This window comes from Crinia signifera, chromosome 2 (assembly GCF_055691185.1).
Source record: "Crinia signifera chromosome 2, ASM5569118v1, whole genome shotgun sequence".
NCBI lineage: Eukaryota > Metazoa > Chordata > Amphibia > Anura > Myobatrachidae > Crinia > Crinia signifera.
The window spans coordinates 323,144,444-323,161,041 of NC_139218.1; the positions used below are offsets into that span (position 1 = coordinate 323,144,444).

Below are 16,598 nucleotides of genomic sequence, written 5' to 3' on the forward strand. Positions count from 1 at the left end.
ACTCAGTACCAGGCGTGCGAACCGACCTATACCAGCAAAAGGGTGGAAGTATTATTATCCATTGCTGGATAGGCCGGGTCCGCGGCGGTGCGGGGTTCGGGAAGTGCTAGCGTTGAACTCGAAGCACAATAAGTGAAAGCCAAGTGTTTTAAAGCATATCATATCTAAGTGTTTAGTAAACTGTACTTCTGCCTGCCACAAGTAGTTTAACGGGGTATAGTGTCTTGGGTTGCTTGTTTATTACAGTATATGTGCCACGTGCGATAAAGTTCGCCCACGTGGAGACAAAGGCCTGTGTTTTATTATAGTACATAGAGGATCCCTTCTGTGCAAAACTATAACTTTTATTGTTAGTTACTGCAGGGTCAGGGACTCCGCCACGTGGCGATAAGTTCTGGGCCTTTTACAGTAACGTAAAGCGTCTATTGTGTATTACGCAAGGTGCGCGCGCACGTGCCCATATCGGAAATTTTCGCATCTTTGTACGTGATTTACGGATTAAATGCGGGATTTATTTCGCATCTTGATACGTAACTTTCGGACGGAGTTAAGGGATTTATTCCACATTTAGGCGCAATTACTGCGTATAGCGAAACCCGAGTGCAACCTTGCAAATACACTATAGAACACGTGGGTGGCCGATTTCATCGGCGGCCTGTGAACAACGCATGTACACACGTGGCTGTTCATTGGCACTGCACATGCAGCACACATAGGAACTCAAAAGGTGAACAGTGTTAAACCACTAACCTTATTTAAAACAGTATAGTAATATACTGTGGATAAGGCAGTGATTAATAAAAGAAAATAAGTTTTTTTTTTTTCTTTTTGTTCATTTTTCAAAAACAAGCAACTCAAGCATTATTTTAATAGATTCCTATAGCTTTTTATAAGGGATTTATACCTGCATAAGTATCTAGTGAAAAGCTACCAGCCTGGGAAGATTTTCTGTACAGAAATATTTCAACAATAAGCATAAGACCAAGGTGTAACTAGCGCCCAGTGTGAAAAATAACTGAGGCGAACGGGTGTGTGACGGCACGACTCAAGCGCAGTGTAGTCCAGTGTAGGACAGTCCAGTTAGGACAGGGTTCACGTGACGACGTGCCCATAGGAACTGCCCCTTCAGTGGAACTGATCCGCTAGGAGGGTACAAGAAGATACATCGGAACCCAGTGATCCGATTAGCTACTTTAGAAAATCCAGTTTTTGGGGGTACAGGAAAACAAGTTTGTTGTACCCTGGAAAAATTAGGCCGCACCTTGCAAGTTGACTAGAAGTTCGCTGCTAGTTGAAAGACTTGGTGATTGAGTATCATACCTCGTATCCTTCGCACCCGCTTGATTGTGGGACTGTTCTAGGAAGCTGTAGAAGTGAGTGTTTGGGGAGCTCTCAGACAAGTAATAACCCACCGATATCTATTAAGCTGTGAACGTTTATTCCTGTAATTATGGGTAATAACGGGTCACGCTGTGATAACGTGCATGTTAGGGAGGAAGCAAGCCGACCAAAAGGATCGGCGGCTTTTATTATGTGCTGTAAGCACGGTGAACGAGCAGTTGTTTACCAAAATAAATGGAGAAAAATGACACAAGGCAGCAAATTAGAATTTCCCAGTGTTGGTGGCTTTGATCCAGAAATCTTATCAGCAGTAAAAGATGAAATATGTCTACTCTCCAGTCGTAAGGAGAGAATGAAGCACATAGATATTCTTAAATTGTGGCAGAAGGAAGGACAGGAACAATGGGGAATCAGAGGTCTGGCAATACCAGATACAATCAGCCACAATAAAAATGCAACCGCTGCCGCAATAGAATCAGCTCCCCCACCCCCATATGTGCCGAAGGGGTTAATGACTCATAAGAAAGACATGAGTAATAATGTATCCGTTGCTAACTTGTACCCTGTCTTATCCCCTTATAAGGAAACCCGAGAGGAAAACGAGCAGCTGTTGGCACTGGCCATCTCCCATGCACTTAACATGCTTGAGGGAAAAGCTCAACCCGCTGCTGGGGCTCCAGCACAGGAGGAGGAGACGGCTGATGCCAACAGCATAGTATTAGACACAGGTAAGTACACACAACACAGCACAGAGATAGTTGTTCCTGGGATGTTGTCCAATGGTGCAGGGGGGATACAGATCCACCCTCTGCACACAGTGGAACCTCCTTGTGGACGGGGAGACGGGGATGAGGTAATGCCTGTAAAGGATAGTGACATGCACAATACATGGACACGATTGGAACGTCATTCAATCATCAAAAATTTCCCTGATCCCAGCAAAGATCTGGCAAAGTGTCAGAAATTTGTAAGGGAGCGAGGAAATTCAGATGAGCCCACCAATAAGGATTGGCGATACATGTTGAGAGCTTGCCTCCCTTCACACATAGATGTCCAGAAGTTCATTCGAGACAGTGGTGTGGAGGGCGATAAGATTTTAACTGAACAGGGCAACCAGGAAAATATACGCCTAATAAATATACAATTGGGTGTATATTTCCCAGCGATGGTTGAAAATACCCTAGGGTTCACCATCACACAGAAAGACGGTGAGTCCACCAGCGGATATTTCAACCGTGCCTTACAGGCGTTGCCAAAACACTCTGGTATCCCCAGCCCCAGGGACAACATACATCTTAAGGGAGGGATTGTCTCTGTGCTGATACAAGGTCTTAGGGAAAATCTGAGAACCAACATAGAAACCATTCACCCCAACTGCAGACAGATGTCAATACACACTTTAAAGAAATCTGCTGTTGATCTGGACAAACGATTTATGACAGAAAGACAAAACCAAATGGTATGTTTCAAATGTGGAAACAAAGGACACATAGCCAGACGTTGCAGGGTAAGTAACCATAGGAAACATAACACATATGTAAGTAACTGGGAGGCACAATGGGAGAAGACAGGTAGGTCTCAACACATAGCCATAGCCCCACCTAATAGCCAACGCCGCCCTAAGCATGACACATATATGCAAACAGGGAGTAGGACACACATACACCCCACATCCAGGTAACATAAGACAATATCTGAGGGAGGAGCCTCAGATATGGGTAAGTGGAATAGTTTAAATATAAAGTTTTTTTTTTTGTATCAAACCCGTTAACAACATTCCCTCCTGGTCTAGGTTGTGCCAAGCAATTAGTAGCAGCAATTGGGGTAACAGGAAAAATACAGCATTACCCACTGACGAAACCAGCAGATGTTACAAGCGGGCCTCTGCATACCAAACACTCTTTTCTGTTGGCTGCAGCGGCCCCGACTAACCTCCTGGGTAGAGATTTACTATGTAAAATGGGATGTGTCATCTATTGCACCCCTGATGGGGTATTTTTGGACACTCCTAGAAATCTCACACAAGAAGTGCAAGATATGCTGGACAGTCCTCAGAGGCTAATGTTGTATTCCACTGTTATAGAGTCAAATCCATCTAAGGTAGCTAAAAACTACAGCACAAATACTGAGTTCCCTTTGAACTAAAGATGGGACACAGGATCAATGGCAACCATAGCTTCAATAGAAACCCTGTTAAAAACAGAAAGTATAGCGCCCCAAAGTACAGCTTCACCATTTGAAATCTGAGGTTGAGCTGGAAAAATACCCAGTGAAATAACAAGGTTCCCAAAAGAGAACTTTGAGCTAAATACCCCTAGACACAGCCCATAGTCACAACCACACTGGGAAACAGAAAGAAAGGGAGGGCTTACAAATCAGAACAGGAGTTGAAAAGGGTAAGAACCAAATAGTTGAGAGCCAATTCCCCCATAGTGCTAAATCCTGGTGTCATAAAAAATAAAAGAAAAATTTCCTGTTGAAAATAAATATACACATTACTGTCATAAAAATTTTCAACTTTTTTTGAGTTTTTCTCTCTCTCTTTTTCCAATTTTTTCTCCTTCCCCTACTCTTCTGTTCCAGAAACCTCAGAGAGCCACCAAGCCCCTCCCCCGGGTCTTGCAAGATCGCACACTGTCCTTACGGCCCACAAATGGGTAAATACCAATACAATGGGTTAATGATCTATTGTTATGTCCTTTCCTCATCCACAGCACCAGCAGTTGGCGATAGACAACTTCTGGTGTATCCTCCTGAGGCAGGACATAAGGTATCTCAGGACGGATTGCGGTTGCGCCTGAACAAGAGGGGGGGAAATCTGGGACACATTAGTAACCATAAACCCACAAATCATAGAAAAATAGTTTGAAAGATCTGTCGCACTCCCAGCAGAGAAATACCCATTGTGAATATGCGGTACCCCATAAAGCGAGTAGTCAATATATATATTTTTCAGTAAATCTTGAACAAAGTCCCAGTAACTTTAAGCATTGCTCCTAATGTTACCCAGGGCAACCACAGCCACCATCTTGTGAAAAGCAGTCCAAGTAATGCACAAAGCATTCCCCTTCTACAAAGAATGAAAAGGGTTGTAAAACGCATTTACATATAAATAGGTACAATCGCAAAACCCATGTCTTCACAGACAAATGTGGATAGTAAAGAAGAAGAAACAGGCCTGATTACAGCCTTTTGCCATGGGTAAAACTGACACAAGAGACCATGTGATTTAGAATATTAGACCTGCTGAGGGGGCGACAGATATAGTGACGTAAGAAACCTGGTGATGCCAGCCTGACCAATGTCGTACTGCAGTGTGCAATTAAACCCTATTACTTGAGCACTTCATACTTGTCTACACAGTGTAGTTGCCATAGCACTACTGGTAAACAAAACTGAGAATGTGGTGTTGGGGTGTGTTTTAACTGTTTATGCTCCTCATATAGTCTGGACACTCCTAAAATTCTGCCTAAACATGTGAAAAATATTCATCAGCCAAGTTCACTAAATGGGAACTTGCATTGATGCTACCAGTAAAATGGGTAATATTGTAAACCCAGCAACACTCTTACTAGGTGTGCCCGCCAAGGCACAAAGGGTGGATTGATGCTGAGGTTGCTGGAATGGTGGAATTTAGTGGGAGCCGAGACGAATATGATTGCATGACATGTTTGAATCAGACCTTTGCAGCATGCCCCCAAAGGGTGGTAACAACCCATTGGAAGAGGTAATTCATTTTTTTTTTCCATCTCTCTCCCTCGTTCTTTCCAAAACACAGAGAGGGGAAAATTGTACACTGGCTATACCGTAATAGATGGAAAAGGCATAGTAGAGGCTGAACCCATTGGACGTCTCACTCAGCAACAGCAGTCTCATTAGTAGTACTGCGGGCTGAGAAAAAAAAAACAGCCAATATTCATGCCGACTCCAAGTATGTTTGTTGGGGTAATACAGAAGATCTTAGGCCCTATGGCGCCTCAGATGTTTTGTTTCAGTAGCTGGCACTCCAGTGGCGCAAGCGTTGTAAGTTTAAAAGATTCCTGACAGTCACACAGCTGCCGGACAGAGTGGCTGTTATCAAGTGTAAAGCCCACATCTTCGATGAGGATTCAGTGTCACTTGATAATGAACATGCTGGCAAGGCAGCTGGGTGAGCCATGCGCTCTGCGGATAATGTTTGTGTTTCCCCTGTAAATGTCAGTATATTCACATAGAAATACAAGATTTGTGTCCCCTGCAGGAGAAGCAGTCTGGAAGCCGAAGGGATGTGGACAGGAATAGAAAGATGGACAAGGAAAACCAGTGACTCTGAGAACATGCCAAACTGTCAGGACAGAGATAGCCCATGGCCTGACGTGTCTTGACAGGGAAGGTATGGGGAAAATTAGTCCGAAATTACTGGTGTGCCCACAGACAGGTAAGACGACAGGATCATGCCTTACTTGTCTGGGGGAAAGAAACTGCAACGGCTGTTCCCACAGAGCCATCTCCACATCCCTCCTCCAGCAGGATCCTCTGCAGGTAATACAAAATTGGCTTTGTACAGTCCACTCTAGAAGCATTCTAGTTATTTTTTTATATATATATATATATATATATATATATATATAAATATATGTGTTGACGTTTGTGTGTATAGATATGGCAGCCCAGAAGCACCCTTGAGTATGCAAGTATATATATATGAAAGGTTTAAGTCATGTGTGAACCTTTAGGGACTGATGGTACACCCCATAATCTCTTTTTATAGTAGTAGAATCACTCTCAGAACTCCACCTCATTTGTCCCCATCGAAGCATTGCTTGGCGGGCAGCCACAGGTTATGGTAATCCCACAAGGAGATCCTAGACCACAAATGCAAGTGATGTATCCACACCTGGAAAACTGCAGCAAAAGGACTTTGTTGACACCTGTTGTGAACTGTCATAACCATGAACCAGGAGATGTTGTTGTTTCCCCTGCTTTGCCATATACAGGTTGCTTGATAGACCTTTGGAAAGAACCACCCCAAATCTTGTTGACCAGCACTACCTCAATAACAAAGTCGCAGAGAGAGATTCGGGTACGTTCGTCCTACTGCCAAAGGAACAGAAAGCCAGAAGGTCCTTACACTCGAGGGCGAAAGAAAGAAATCGCTAAGAGGCACCATTTCGGGAGGACTGGAGAGCAGCTAAGGTCAAGCAACCTGTACAAGCTACAAAAGGGACTGTGACACACCCCACTGGTAACAGGTTGGAAGGATCATTAACAAAAAATTTTTTTCCTTTCTCAGTTTTCTCTATTGTTGTGGGTCCTATTCTTGTCTCCCCCCCCCACTATCCGTTCTTATCTTCAAAATCAAGGACACCGCCGCCGCACTGCTGCCAGGCATTGGACGGACGATACAGAGTTCTGAGAGTGTGTTACCCGTCCCAGTTTAGGTCAAGGTAGAATCTATAAACTTGACACATTACCCAGGACCGGATGTTTGATAGTGATAATACCATCATACTTAAAAGCATACAAAAAAAAAGAGAGACAACAAAGAGTTCAAGGGTCTGTTGTCACAAACAATACCTACCAAAGGATGCCATATCTGAAAAAAAAAACAATTATATATAGTGTAACCACCCCTGTTTTTATTTTTATCCCAAAATTGTACATTATCCTTCGTGACCCTGAGTAGATTGTTCGATAAATGCGGCCCATCGTTTATCCATGATCCTGGATCGGCCAAGAGCAGATGGTTTACTCCCCTTATATGTTTATTTCATGGATCCCAATTTCTCTGTTAGGATTATGAATTTCTGTATTGTCGTGTAAAATGTTTTGTACTGTAACAGTTTTATATTTACTGTTAAAGGGTGGACTGTGGAAGTTGCGCTAATAAAGTTTCCATACCCGATTCTGTGTGACAAAGTGGACCAGAAGAGTAGCCATACTATCACACATAAATTCATAAATACATACTGACACTAAGTAAAATGTAGTTAAAGGTTTAGACGCCACACATAGCTTAGTTAACCCTGCATACATCTGTCTGTATCATGTTTAGTACCGTTCCGTTCCGTTTCTTATGCGTAGTATTCCGGTCATTGCGAATATTTCGCAATAGACACGGCCCGATAGTTATGGACATAATTCCATATTCCCAAGACAGTTTCGGTTGAAAGTATATAACAAAGGAATCTAGATGTAACCGGTTTCTACAGCTGTTTACAATCCCTGCCGACGATACTAACGAACAAAGGACTCCTAAAGTTCACTCCCCTGCACCTAGTCAAACCAGGTGTATCATCTTACCCCCCAATCACAGCGGACCTGACATACGATCTCTGACCAATAGGAATGGCCTTTGACCTCCCCTTTCTGACCCTATAAGATAGGAGACCCAGGGCTGCCTCGGCCACTTCGGCAAATCTTTCTTTCCCTGACCTTCAACCGGGCTATAGTTCAATCCTGAACGATAGCGAGCTCTGACCGGACTGCGCTTCGCATATTTGATGAGACGGTAACGGTTGCATTCACGGTACTTATACTTATTGTATTGTTGGCTGATTGTATCCTGTATCTGTTTTTCTTCCCTTAGTAGAGTCTAATTATTGTATTCATTGTTAGTCTATTGCATTACCTGTTATACCTGTATCTTCTATTCCTGTAACCCCCTTTTGTCCATTAGGGACTTAAATACAACCTTTTACGGAGTTCTTACCTCCTTATTTCTATACAGTGGTTTGTGTCTGTTATTCACACTTAGCGATAAAGGTATATTACGGACACAGTCCTTAAAGATATATTCGCAGATTAGAGACAAAGTACTGCGAAGGGATCTCTTATTAAGGTATTGGTTCTTGGGTGTATAATACACAATAAAAGGTACGCTACGCTGCGCTACGCTTTGTTCGCACGTAGTTAGGTTTAAAGGGTACGCAGGTTGCGGACATAATACGTAACCTGCGCTTTTCACTTATTGTTTCTTTGGTTATAATTCATCGGCATTAACAGCTCTCAACGTGCGTGTTTTGCCTTGCTTATGTAAGTGACAGATGTCGCATTGTCCTACTCTTTGCAAACAGGAAGTCCTTGAAGCAGATCCTGAAGTTGACATAAGCCACTGCAAAAGTTTTTTGGGTACTTGTGGAGTATCACGGCTCCCATCGTATGGCATCGTATGCCATATGTAGTGGCATACGATGGCATACGATGCGATGCGATGTTTTACCGATTTTTGAGCATTTTTGCTCAAAAATCGTATGCCATCGCATGGCATCGTATGCCATATGTAGTGGCATACGATGTCATACGATGCGATACGATGGTTTACCGATTTTTGAGCATTTTTGCTCAAAAATCGTATGCCATCGCATGGCATCGTATGCCATATGTAGTGGCATACGATGTCATACGATGCGATACGATGTTTTACCGATTTTTGAGCAAAAATGGTCAAAAATCGGTAAAACATCGGATAACATCGTATGCCATATGTAGTGGCATACGATGTCATACGATGCGATACGATGTTTTACCGATTTTTGAGCAAAAATGGTGAAAAATCGGTAAAACATCGCATGGCATTGTATGCCATCGATGCGATACGATGTTTTACCGATTTTTGAGCCATTTTAGCTCAAAAATCGTATGCGATCGCATCGGATGCCATACGATGGCATTCGATGCGATGCGATGGCACCCGATTTTGCACTGAAATGCATCAGAATGCATTGAAATGTGTATTAAAGTAGTGAAATGCCTCCAAATGGCATTTTTCATAGTGCGCCACCCCCACTATCAACGTCAACCCGAAGCGTGGCGAGCGCAGCGAGCCCGCGAGGGGCGGCGGTACGCGTCCTACGACCTTTTCATACCCCCACTATCCACGTCGGCGTGGAGTTGAGAATAGAATAGTGTGGCGAGCGCAGCGAGCCACCGAGCCCGAAGCGTGGCGAGCGCAGCGCGCCCCGCGAGGGGACGCGGATACCTGTAAAGCCCGCGAGGAGACGCGTATAGCTGTGAAGGTATCCGCGTCCCCTCGCGGGGCTCGCTGCGCTCGCCACGCTTCGGGCTCGGTGGCTCGCTGCGCTCGCCACACTATTCTATTCTCAACTCCACGCCGACGTGGATAGTGGGGGTATGAAAAGGTCGTAGGACGCTTACCGCCGCCCCTCGCGGGCTCGCTGCGCTCGCCACGCTTCGGGTTGACGTTGATAGTGGGGGTGGTGCACTATGAAAAATGGCATTTGGGGGCATTTCACTACTTTAATACACATTTCAATGCATTCTGATGCATTTCAGTGCAAAATCGGGTGCCATCGCATCGCATCGGATGCCATCGTATGGCATCCGATGCGATCGCATACGATTTTTGAGCTAAAATGGCTCAAAAATCAGTAAAACATCGTATCGCATCGATGGCATACGATGCCATGCGATGTTTTACCGATTTTTCACCATTTTTGCTCAAAAATCGGTAAAACATCGTATCGCATCATATGACATCGTATGCCACTACATATGGCATACGATGTTATCCGATGTTTTACCGATTTTTCACCATTTTTGCTCAAAAATCGGTAAAACATCGTATCGCATCGTATGACATCGTATGCCACTACATATGGCATACGATGTTATCCGATGTTTTACCGATTTTTGACCATTTTTGCTCAAAAATCGGTAAAACATCGTATCGCATCGTATGACATCGTATGCCACTACATATGGCATACGATGTTATGCGATGGCATACGATTTTTGAGCTAAAATAGTCAAAAATCGGTAAAACATCGCATCGCATCGTATGCCATCGTATGCCACATGCGATGCGATTTTTAGCATACGATCTACATACGATGCAGGTCGTGGGAGCCGTGATACTCCACAAGTACCGTTTTTTGTATGTTGATTGACAATATCAATTCTGCTCGGGACCACCAACCCTGAAGATGGTGATGATGGAACGTCATACCCAAACCTGTGAGACTGGCCTCTGTGATGACCGCCATCCAAGTCCAAATGGAAAACTGTGATTTCTTGGTGAGATTTGGGGTGTGAAACCACCACTGGTGAGATTGACGCGTCTGAGTCCACAGGAGGAGGAGGAGTTGAGTGCCCAACCTAAAGTCAGGGACTAGTGATTCCTTGCTTTTGCAATAGGACTATCCAAGGAATCATAATATTTTGTGAACACCCTGGGAGTGCAGAAAAACCTGAAAGCGCCTACCGCAAATCTGAGAAGGTGTTGATGGCCTTTCCAAATGGGAACATGTAAGAAAGCGTCCCTTAAGTCAATAGATGCTTAAAATGTGTCTTCTTCCATGGCCAAGATGACTGAGTGGAGAGATTCCATCTTGAATCTTTCTGAGTGAAGTTATGGGTTCACAACGTTATCTGGTATCTGGTGAAAAGAGCAATCCAGCTTGTCCAACAAGAATAGTATTGAATAGAACCTAAGGCCTCTTGTTGTATTGGGACTGTCACAATGATTTAAGACTCAGACAGTGAAGATACTGCCTGAAGTAAGCCCCGCCTTCTGGTCGGGTCTTGAAGAAGAGGGGTGACGAAGCAACTGTGGGGAATGTAAGTGTACAGATCCATAATATATCCCTGAGTCAGGACTCTGCTAACCCATCGATCTGGTTTGGATGCCAGCCAAATGTTACGGAGAAAAAGTAAGCATACACACCATTTGGGGCACGATGACCAGATTGAGGAAATCATGATAAAACTTTGTTGCTTTGCTTTGGTCCCGGTTGGTGAGGGTCCTGGGAGCCTTGCCCCCTGAGGGAACCTCTGTGGGAGAAACAGGAGTTACCCCAAAATGACCGGAAGGATAAAATTTAACCTCTGCCTTGAGGACTAAAGGACTGAAACCAATAAAGTTTTGGCTTGGGTTTCAGCACCGGAAGATAAGGACTTTTTCGTCCAGTAGCTTTGTGATGATCTTCTCAAGTTCTGGTGGTGAAATATGCCCAGATCACATTTTATATGCAGTTAGATAATAAATGGGCCCCATAATGAAGATTACAGCAAGTTATATTAGTCCAGAAAAGCCTATGAGGTAAATCCTATCACGGGCCCAAGTTACCAAAAATTAGGGAATTACATGCAGATTAATTTTTTTTAAACCGATATAAACAGGCGGATGTTATAGAAATTCAGATTGACAATTGTCTGAATTTGGCTTTCCCTGTCCATGACGGAGGTACTATTTTGGGACTGAAAAAAATGATATAATCAACCTGGTGCTGGACACCGAGAGCCACATAGTCCAACACAACACTAGTAATCTGTATTCCCAAATAATAATACTTAGTAGTCTGACGCAGAGGTTGACCTGTAGACGCAGTGTTGGGGCCTGTGAAGAGTATGGCAAAATAATAGGATTTATCTAATAATAGTAGCCTCAGAGAAAGAGAAAACAGGATCTACCATTGCCAACATAGCAAGAATCAAGATCAAAATCTCAGCTAGAAATAAGAACATATAACCTGCATATAATCCTTCCAACCTATGAAAGATCTATGAATCTTGGAGAGGCCCGGATGGCACACGCTAACAGCTCAATGGTAATGGCTAGCAGCACAGGAGAGAGAGGTTACCCCTCTGGGAAGAGGGACTAGTGATGTTTAAGAGTCTAATGCAGGACACATAGCTGGGACCTATTCTGAATGACTCAGAACCTTTTAAGAGTAGAACTATTCCATGGATCAGTGAGAAATCAACATGAATCAGCAATCGTGTCTGTTATCCTTTCATCAGATGTAGTAACAAGGAGAAGTTGCTCAATAATTATAGCAGGTGCATCAGGAAAAGGGGTAGATTCCATGGGAAAAGCCCAAGGAATCTACACCCAACTTTTCCAGCTGAGCAGCTGCTTCAGTCTGTGAATGTCTGCTCATCATATAGGACCACAAAAAAAAGAGTGTAAGTACAGATGATAAACAAACAAGAAGGTCAAGTCCACCACACTCCAGGCACCAAGAGTGAGGTGTCCCTGATGGTAAGTTAAAATCCAGAAGCAGGATCTGTGAAGGTGCAGGAGGCAAACAACCCTACAGGACTACCAGATAAGGCAAATATAGATCCCAGCTAGTCACATGGGCCATCTGCACACCAAGGAAGGAGAGCAGCCCTTCCAGGATTGTGGGTGGCGGGACCCCAGCAGAGGAGGACAGCCACCCTAACAGCAGGAGGGCTGACCAAGGAGGCACATGGCAGGAGGGCAGCCAGAAGCCTCAGTATCCCCACACAGGATGTTAGGGCTGGAAAGGGCAGCCATGCGACATACGCCATGCCCAGTTACTCTATGCCCCCAATGAGGTGATCATATAGTGTTTTATTATCTGTAGTCTTATGTTTTACCACATTCATTAAATTTCAGTTTTACAATAAAAACAGTTCTTAAAATTCTCATATCTACTGTAGTTTAACCTACCGGAAAGCAGGAATGGTTATCAGTCTGTCAAGCTCCACATTCGTCATACCAGACACAGCAAGGGCACTACATAACTAACGTAGTCATAAGGCTGATTCATCTACAGAATATTTATCGTGGTGAAACCAAGGGGAAAAGACCATCACTTTTAATCTTATTTTTCACAATACTTGAAACAATATGTGAAAAGTCCTTTTTTTATCCTTGAAGAAAGAAATGTTTAAAAAGTGGCAATATTATTAACATGTACTTACCGAATGCTTGCACACGCCACGGCAATTTGATGATTAGCTTTGAAACAACATAACAGATACTGTATGCTTCCTAGATAATCTGCTACAGCAATAATATCCCACAGCAGAAGGGAAGTTCACTCACCAGAATCCTTTTCTTTATTTCATTAATTAGCTGCTCAATTTGTCGCTGCTGTCCGTTCTCCATAGCTGCCTGCACTTGATGTCTTCTCACGGACTGTAAAGCGGATTTAGTTTAGTAAATAAATAGTACTGTACATTATTCTGGAACAACAACATTCTGATTATATAAAACACAGAGACATTAAGTATCAGAGCAGTCTGGGTTTCAATAGTAAGAAGGGATCCTACGCGTGGAACATGGTTAAACTGCCTCAATAGTACCCGCTGTAAAAAGCCGTACTCAAACACGAAGCACCATTTTACGAGAGGGTCCCCAGGGAGGACAGGCAGAGCCGAATTTCCTATTAGGCACGTGCCTAGGGGTGGCACATGTTTGGGGGCGACACTTGGAAGCCTGTGATGGTACTGTCAGCCCAAAATGTACCAATAACTGCAAAATATCCACTGTACTGTACTATATTCCATCTTAAATAGAGTGTAAATGGATGGGACATGCAGATACTGCTCCTGTAACTGTCCTACTTAGTAAATATGTATACATAATATAAGAACATGTCACAGTTATACCCCTTTCAGACAGAAAAAAAGACCCGGTAATTTCCCTGCTCTTGCCGTGTCGACACGGGTTTTTCTTCTGTCTGAAAGGGTCAACACGGGCCCAAAGTTCCGGGACTTCGACCCAGGTATTTACCTGGGTTTTTCCCGTGTCAGACACGTGTTTGCGGCTGTGTGAAAGGGTCCGACCCGTGTTTTTCTCCCGACTATTGAAAAATAATGCTGATTGGCTGTGCAGCATGGCGCTGCGTGATTGGCTGATCTTTACAGGTTCCCTGATTGGCTGAGCGCACGTGGCAGAGGCGTGCAGCGCAGCAGTAAATGGCCATGGCACACTGGAAAGATGAGGAGATCCGTGAGCTGCTCAGTGTCAGAGGGGAGGAAGAAATCCGAAAACAGATTACTGGCACAGTGAAGGACGCTGTAGTCTACACCAATATTGCCAAGGTCCTCACTTCAAGGGGCATTGTGCGTACCCAGCAGCAGGTGGTCAACAAACTAAAAGCTCTGCGCAGGTACTACAACAAAGTTTGTGACAACAACAGGAGGAAAAGTGGTGCTGGGAGGATGGAATGGGTTTACTTCGACCAATGTAACGAGGTCTTTGGCAATTCTGCCCTGGTGAACCCTGTTGCCATATCATCATCCAGTGCAGCTTCATCACGGAGCATAACTCCAGAATGCAGCCCATCTTGCCCACCTATAATGGAGTTGGAAGACAGCATAGACAACAGCATCCCTGATCCTATTGCTGCCATGGAGGACACAATTGATCCATTAGAGGCTGAGGTTGAGGACAGTGGAGCCAGCACCATTACTCCATCTGGGACACCCACTCCTGCACAGACTGAGACCCCAACGTTGCGTCGTAACAGTAAGTTTTTCAAGTATTGTTTGTGTATCTATTTTAATAGATGTACAGGGGGCTATAGGTATCAGCAGGCCTTTAATGCCCCACATGCTGGTACCTGTGGTTCTCCCAAGTATCAGCATGTGTTGCAGGCTTGCTGGGACCTGTAGTCCCACTGTAACACAGGTAACAACCCCGCACCCACTACTACAGCACACGTGTGGTGTGCCCTGGAGAGGGGTATTGTGGGAACCAGTAGTAGTAGTCTCTCTCTCTCTCTCTCTCTCTCTCTCTCTGTCTCTCTCTCTCTCTATATATATATATATATATATATATAATATCCACTGTTGGTCGGCACTCGTCACAATAGTAAATCCAGGTGCACTCCACAATGATAAGTAGACATCCAAAATAAAGAGGCACTCCGATGTAGTGTAAAGAAAAGGCTGTATTTAGCGCCAAGCGCTTTCGGGGTACAAAGCCCCTTCCTCAGGGCACAGCAACAACAACCCAAACATATCAAAGTGACCCAAATAAATACCCTTACCTGTCCTGCAGCCGTCCGTTTCGCGCCAAGCGCCGGCGTCTGACCCGCCGGATGTCGTCATCACGGAACTTCCGCTGGGACGCATTCCAAGCCAACGGGGAGCGTTCATGCGTTCCACCCGTCTTCCTGTTTGCGTTCCACTGTCGTCACGGACGCGATCTACATGGCTGGGTCTCTCACCAAGCGCCTGTAAAATACGTAAATGGACGGAACATGTTAGACAGGCCGGTGCCACCCATCAAAAGTGCAAACATAAATAAAAGAACACCAATAATACATACATACATAATGGCAAAATTGCAGTTCCAGGAAAACAGAATACAAGAGATAGCATGGTAAGATGTACACACTATTCCATGGCAAATAGGGTCACACGCATATAGCTGAACTAAGCAGGAAACCAAAAATGGGGTCCATACATAAACCCTTCATGTTAAACTATTCCAGTTAATTTTTTCATTGAGACCACCAGGATTGGTGGTCCCAAGTCGCAGTATCCACTGTGACTCACGGATGAGCAGAATTTTCGCCCGATCCCCTCCCCTAAGGGACGCCGGGACATGATCTATCATAAAATAGCGAAGGGATTCTAACGGGTGATTTAGGGCTTTAAAATGGCGAGCCACAGGTTGGTCAATGGTCCGCCCCCCCAAAGCCAGTCCAATAGAAGACCTATGACCCCCCATGCGTTCCTTAAACTTGCACGTGGTTTGGCCCACATAGTATAGTCCACAGGGACATACCACTATGTAGACCACATGTGTAGAATTACACCCTAACACAAACCTGATGTCATAGGTCTTGTCGTTGTGGGGGTGTTTAAAATTCTTGCACGGGATCATTAATTTACAAGTAGCGCAGTTACTACATTTGTAGCATCCCGGGGCTTTAAAGTAAGTATTGGGACATCTCCTCTTGCCCATATCGGTGATGTCTGTGCGCACTAATCGATCCCTTAAATTACTACCACGGGAAAATGCCACAATCGGTCTCATATTCTTAAACACAGGGAGGTCTTTATCTGTGCTGACAATGGGCCATAAAGCCTTGGTGGCTCTTTGAATCACAGGGTGGGAAGTGGAAAATTTGCAAACCAGAGGGATTTTATTTTCTTCAGCCCTAGGTTTAGGGGTAAGGAGATCGTTACGATCTCCTTACCCCTAAACCTAGGGCTGAAGAAAATAAAATCCCTCTGGTTTGCAAATTTTCCACTTCCCACCCTGTGATTCAAAGAGCCACCAAGGCTTTATGGCCCATTGTCAGCACAGATAAAGACCTCCCTGTGTTTAAGAATATGAGACCGATTGTGGCATTTTCCCGTGGTAGTAATTTAAGGGATCGATTAGTGCGCACAGACATCACCGATATGGGCAAGAGGAGATGTCCCAATACTTACTTTAAAGCCCCGGGATGCTACAAATGTAGTAACTGCGCTACTTGTAAATTAATGATCCCGTGCAAGAATTTTAAACACCCCCACAACGACAAGACCTATGACATCAGGTTTGTGTT

At 44.3% G+C, this 16,598-nt stretch overlaps 1 protein-coding gene across 7 annotated transcripts in view; it reads right to left on the reverse strand.

Moving 5' to 3' along the window:
• The window catches only part of LOC146057691 (signal transducer and activator of transcription 2-like), a 116,693-nt gene that overhangs the window by 80,604 nt on the left and 19,491 nt on the right, over positions 1 to 16,598 (reverse strand). For all 7 annotated transcript variants that reach the window (XM_083169213.1, XM_083169215.1, XM_083169212.1 and 4 more), the window contains exon 2: positions 13,136 to 13,228. In XM_083169213.1, the coding sequence (XP_083025339.1) occupies positions 13,136 to 13,198 (63 nt within the window). In that variant the 5' untranslated portion in view covers positions 13,199 to 13,228. The remainder of the gene's footprint in view (positions 1 to 13,135; positions 13,229 to 16,598) is intronic.